Source organism: Acipenser ruthenus, chromosome 2, assembly GCF_902713425.1.
Source record: "Acipenser ruthenus chromosome 2, fAciRut3.2 maternal haplotype, whole genome shotgun sequence".
NCBI classification, from domain to species: domain Eukaryota; kingdom Metazoa; phylum Chordata; class Actinopteri; order Acipenseriformes; family Acipenseridae; genus Acipenser; species Acipenser ruthenus.
In genome coordinates this window covers 109,075,091-109,081,084 of record NC_081190.1, presented here as the reverse complement: position 1 = coordinate 109,081,084, position 5,994 = coordinate 109,075,091, and the positions used below count along the sequence as shown (strand labels likewise).

At 37.8% G+C, this 5,994-nt stretch overlaps 1 protein-coding gene across 2 annotated transcripts; it reads right to left on the bottom strand.

The window, feature by feature from the left end:
* Positions 1-88: 88 nt before the first annotated feature.
* On the bottom strand, positions 89-5,388 carry LOC117408867 (extracellular superoxide dismutase [Cu-Zn]-like). Of its 2 annotated transcripts, none has more exons than XM_034014244.3 (2): positions 5,285-5,388; positions 89-1,927 (listed from the first exon to the last, which is right to left on the bottom strand). In XM_034014244.3, the coding sequence occupies exon 2, from the start codon at positions 1,909-1,911 to the stop codon at positions 1,180-1,182; it is 732 nt and encodes a 243-aa protein (XP_033870135.2). In that variant the 5' UTR covers positions 1,912-1,927; positions 5,285-5,388; the 3' UTR covers positions 89-1,179. The 2 variants fall into 2 exon arrangements, with proteins under 2 accessions (XP_033870135.2, XP_033870136.2); XM_034014245.3 differs by having other exon boundaries at positions 5,291-5,378.
* Between the last annotated feature and the right edge of the window lie 606 nt (positions 5,389-5,994).

The following is a 5,994-nucleotide window of genomic DNA, read 5'->3' as shown; positions in this document are numbered from 1 at the left end:
CATGTCTTTCTTATTTTTATTATTTTTTAATGCCATGTTTGTTTTATATAGTGCCTTTAAAAACACAACACAGTAAATATGACAAGTATAAAGTGTAAAACATGCTTTATTTTTTTAACAATGTAGACAAAAGCATTTGATTTACCAAAGTATAAGCAATAATATGCTGTTATAGTAACACTACTGCAACTCCTGTTGCATAGAGTTCAAAACAAATCCACAGTTAAACTTTGGAATAGACTGGATCACATGATTAGAATTAACAGTGGTAAAGAATGAGAAATGATTGAATTGACCAGCTTTAAAAAGACAAAATACATCTGCTATTTACGATACAACCCTGTTTCATTAAGTTTCCCATTAAAATATTTTGTATGTACGGGTAGTTTAGTAATTCAGAAAGTCCTTAATGTAAAACTGAATGTGCCTTGAACAGACGGCCTCCATTCACCATCTCTGCATTTATTTCTGAACAGATTTTAACACTTTTAAATTATGCCCTGCTTTAATATTGTTGCATTCAATCTGTACTGTGGATGGGAATGTCAAATTACAACTATATCTCCCTGCCCTTCTGTCACTGATTGGCTCTACAATTTAATGGAGCTTTTTAATTGGCTGGGGATTTTCTGATTCTAGATTGTTGTTTTTGTACAAAACACAGAAGATCTGCCACAATAGTTGTCTTACATGTTACAGACATTTAATAAAATGTAAGAAACATGACTGCATTAGTTTTGTAATGGTAAAGTACAAAATACAAAAGATTGAAAGCATGTGAAAAAAAACATAGACCGTGCTCCACTGCAAAACAATACATTTTATGTCAGTTTATTATCCCATAACATATGTTACTTTGTGCTTCTGCACACATGGATATTTGACCTGTTTAATAAAGTCACAAGCAGTTTAGCTTTGTGACAGTCTATGAGCAGCCTGAGGAGGGTGGTTGTAATCAGGCAGCCCAGAGTTCAGGCTTGCTGAAAGACAGTCCCAAAACGTAAAATATGCTAGCCACTTTATTACAGATGCCAGATATCTATGAGTGTATAATGTATTCCTTTGTCCTGTGTGACATTAACAGGATTGTATATTCCTTACTGAAACAGATGGTGAAAACGTTGCACTGGAGCCAAACATTTAATTACGTAGACAAATGATAAGCCGGTTCCTAAACATCTAGGCTTGTTTGTTTGCGAGCCCTCTGGCATTTCGCTTCTTCTTGCTGCTGGTTAAGGATTGAGAAGTTTTCTCCCAGAGGTTTTTATTGCTGATTCCGATGACACAGCAAGCTAACCTCTTGCCGGCATTGCCATTCAGTAGACTGGCTGGGTTGTCTCCTTTCCCAAGATCATCCTTCAGCTCATGAATCACCACGGACCTGCTAAGGAACGAATTAGGTCCAAACATAGTTGCTTGGATGTTTTTCTTTAATGTTTTTATCTGGCTGTTTTTGGGCAAGAAGTTGCCAAAATCACCTGGATGCCTTGGATGATTAACCTTGAATGGATTGAAATGACCTCCGGCAGCATCACAGCCATCGCTGAGGTCCCCAAACTCATGAATGTGGATCGCTCTTGACTGATTACTTGTTTTGGGGAATCCCTCCAGGTTAATGATGCTTTCCAGTCTCCCCTGAGGGTAAGCTTGCTTGAAAAGCACCTTCCCGGTAACTTGTGGTTTGCCTTCTTCCAGTTTGGTGCTTGGTTTCATTTCACATGATGCATACACTAATTCTGCATCTTTTGCTACGAAGGCCACTGGATGAAGCAGGCTCTGCCATAAATCGTTCACTTTGGACTCTATGTTTTTCATTGTGTTCTCCTCAGATGTTGGAGATTCTTCACTGTGTGACACGTGGGTTCCAGCGATGGCCAGAGCAAGGAGAAAACTGAATGCTGACATCGTCATTGTTGTTTTTCTACTCCTAGAAAAAATATAAAGGCAAATACACCAGATGAACAAATACCTTTTAGCTTCAGTATCATAAATATTATTAGAAATAAAGTCAACTCTCATTTAGGGTTCAACCCATTCTCACCGTCCCCCCCCCCCCCCCCCCCCCTTTGTTAGATTTGTGCCTATAACTCTTTAACTATACAGGTTACAGGTACATGTCATACATGAAATGAATGTACACACACTAGGCTTTCAAGTGAAACTCACCCTGTTCAATACAGATCACAAAAACCACGCAAAAAGAGAGATGATTTTTAGAAAAAAACATTATTTATTGTTTGTAAAAAATATTTTAGCATGGCCGGGTCAAATCTGACAGTGTATAATGAAACTTCAACATGTAGGGAACATGGGAAAAAAATTGAACAAATTGAATAGTAACTAAGGGAATTATGGCCATATATGCAAAAGGGACCAAAAACAACCGAAAAATAAATAATTAATTGAAAATGTGCAAAAGAAAAATAAATTTTAAAAACCCTTTCAAATTATTTGTCCCAGGCACCCTGATCATGTGGCACAAGATGGGGCTGTTCACTGTGGCCTGAAGGGCCAGCAAGCTGGCTGCCAGGGCTTCATACCCTTAACAGCGCTTGTGTCGTGCATCTGATCCACAAACACGAAAAACAAATATATATTTATCGGAAAATAGGTCATTGTGCCTTCGATGTTGCCATTTCTCTTGTAAAGATTGTGTGTGAAAATGTTTGTTTAGTGCACTGAGGTAGTAGGTCTGTTATTAGCGCCGCAGCAACATTGAACGGACCCTATAGTTAATATGGCTTTCAAGGGACCAGCAGAAAAACTATTTGTCTTATCAGTAATTCTTCTTATCAGGAGTCTATACTGTCAATTTTTATTGAAGTTACAGTAACACTGAAATCAAATTTCAATTTAAGTACAATGAAAAGTATTATAAAATGAAAAAGTACTGTGCATTTGATTGAAAATACAGTTGTAAGTGAACTTTTAAAGCATACATTGCAAATGAACTGCACTTGAAACTTGCATGTCCCATTCTGATCACAAGCATTTTTAAACCACACAAGTAAGGCATCCTCAACATCAGGACATTGAGCAAATTGGTAATGCTGACGACTTGCATCACAGGTTTGCTTTTCATAGGCCTATATTATTGTATCCCAGTTTTACAACATGGTTTACAAATTGTTCACGGGAATGCTGAAAAATCTGCAGCAACACCTTTCTTTTTTATGTGTGATTGTGCATTATCCACCACTTTGTCCGCTTTCAACATGTCCACTTTCAACACCTCCACTTTAGTGTGCAAGGATAATGCACCTTTTTTCACCTCAATACTTCATCGAAATGTCATTGATGCGGGAGCACTATGGCAACTTGAAATGCATCATAGGATCAATAGTCCCAAAACCGCAGTAAAATACAGAACAGAGGCACTAATCTGGATGCAAGTTAATACATTTTTCCAATATTCTTAGTCCTTTTATTCTTAGTCCAATATTCTTAGTCCATTTTTCCAATATTCTTAGTAGGAAATTTGTTTAATCCAATGTTATTTTAATGAGAATTGACTGTATCTTCTAAAAGTGCTGTTGCTTTTTACTGCCCCCTCTCCACTCTCAGTTTTATGTAGCACTTGAATAAGCTAATGTGCCTCATTCAAAGTACCTCTTTCAGAAACTTAAGGGGTTTCCCCTAAAAACTACATTTTCCCCTATTTTGTGGAACCATAAACCCCACTTTCAAACCCCAGCCACAGGGCTGCAACCCCACTTTAAAACCCCAACCACAGGGCTGCAACCCCACTTTCAAACCCCAACCACAGGGCTGCAACCCCACTTTCAAACCCCAGCCACAGGGCTGCAACCCCACTTTCAAACCCCAGCCACAGGGCTGCAACCCCACTTTCAAACCCCAACCACAGGGCTGCAACCCCACTTTCAAACCCCAACCACAGGGCTGCAACCCCACTTTCAAACCCCAACCACAGGGCTGCAACCCCACTTTCAAACCCCAACCACAGGGCTGCAACCCCACTTTCAAACCCCAACCACAGGGCTGCAACCCCACTTTCAAACCCCAACCACAGGACTGCAACCCCACTTTCAGGCCCTAACGGACCCAAACAAACTCCCTTCTAATGAATCTTGCACATTATGTTCAGGGACATCTGTTTAATGCACTTGTATTTTGATTTGGTTCCCTTGCATAGAAAAATACATTTATGTAGATTTTGCAATGTATTATGAATCACAGGGAGTTGTTATAATTTGTAGTAGTAGACACCCACAGACAAACTCGTTTCTGTCGGGAAACAAATGATGTCTTAAAAATAGGTCACATATGGACAGGGAATTTCCAAATCAAATTTTCCCAGAAGTCCTACTTTTTTTCCTATTCATTTTGGTGGGAGGTATTTACAAACTGAATCATTCAGAATACATTGTATTGCACAAGACTTACCTGAAGTACCATACCCAAACCACCCACCCCTTTTATATTTCATTTGCCAGAGCCTGGTTGATGTGATTCATATTTTCTAGAATCTAGAGAACAATCAGGAAAAAAAAGGTCTTATGTTTATAGCAAATGTCTGGTGTTTGATTCAACATGACCATCAGTTACGCAAGTGTTTTGCAAACATGTATTGAAACTAAAATAAAATAATGTAACAGAACTTGAAAAATGAAAAGCAACAATACATGTATTTGATGCTAAATTTTAAAATTTAGATTTGAACGATTCCACTGCTGGTATCTACAGTGATGGACGAACTAACTAATAACATATGCCATGTAATGCGTGAATAAACTTAGTGCAGTGCTTCTCGTTATTAAATAACACAACATTTCCAGGAATGTACTGGCTTATGTCTGTGTTTAAATGTATTTTGATACCAGTTCCAAGGGAAAGCAGGTTTCATCAAAAGAGGAGTGGCCTGATAGTTTAAACTACTGTAGGAGGTGTACACAAACAAACTACTGTAGTAAAACTAATTCGAATGCACAGTTTAATTATTGTACTACTTTCTTAGAAATATGGATGCTATAGATTATAATAAAGTGTAGTTAATGTGTATACATATGAATTTGTAGAAACTAAACGTGCTAACGTGTGTTTAATTGATCTGGTATTATTAACCTGAGACAAATAAACAACTGTGGTACCAATAGATTAATGTGGTTATGTTATGAAAAAAAAACAGAATTACAGGGTTAACTAATTTTTCAAATTAACCTCATGCTACACCAACCCCCAACCCCCCCCCCCCCCAAAAAAAATAAATAATAATAAATGCAATACAATAATCACAAATGAAGGTTATTGAAAATTGTAATTGTACCTTTACAGAAGTACTGTTTTTCAATTCACAGTCAATACGCTGCAGCCTCATCAGCTCCTCAGCCCGGACAGCTACCCTGAATCGTGCAAAGTTGCTTAAAAACTCTGGAAAAAAGGAGGACTTTAAAATGCAAATTTTTAAAGCTGTCGTCAATTGGTCATCCCAAAACTAAAGCATTGCATAACAGTAGAATTTGATACAGGATATGAACAGCTGAGCCAACAAAAAGTTTATCCAACGTTTGGCTGGTTACCTCATCTAATTTGTTATTTAGGTTTTGTAAGATTCCTAAAGGTATTATATTATTATAAACACATTAAACGATAGGCCATAGCGTATTATGTATTTACATAATTGACTGTGTTTATTCCTTGCTTATTATACCTGTTTAAATATGAATAGCCTTTCACATGGACTGTAGCGTTTGTTATTTTTATACCATGAAAATATCACAGGGTGGTCTGAGGGAATATGTTATTTTGGAATGATATAACAGAACAAGACCTTCAATTTACTAACCTGGTCAACGGGGGCGTCTGGCTTGTTCTAATTGCACTACATTGTAGCTATTGCCAGGGTAGTCAGTAGCGGACTTACCCTTGTTTATATTGGTCCATGTACTGACAACAAATCGCGTTGCTGCGACAAAAGCAATTGGACCTGGATAGTATGTGTAGGTTTGTTGTTCCCTGGTACCTTCACGTAGTTCA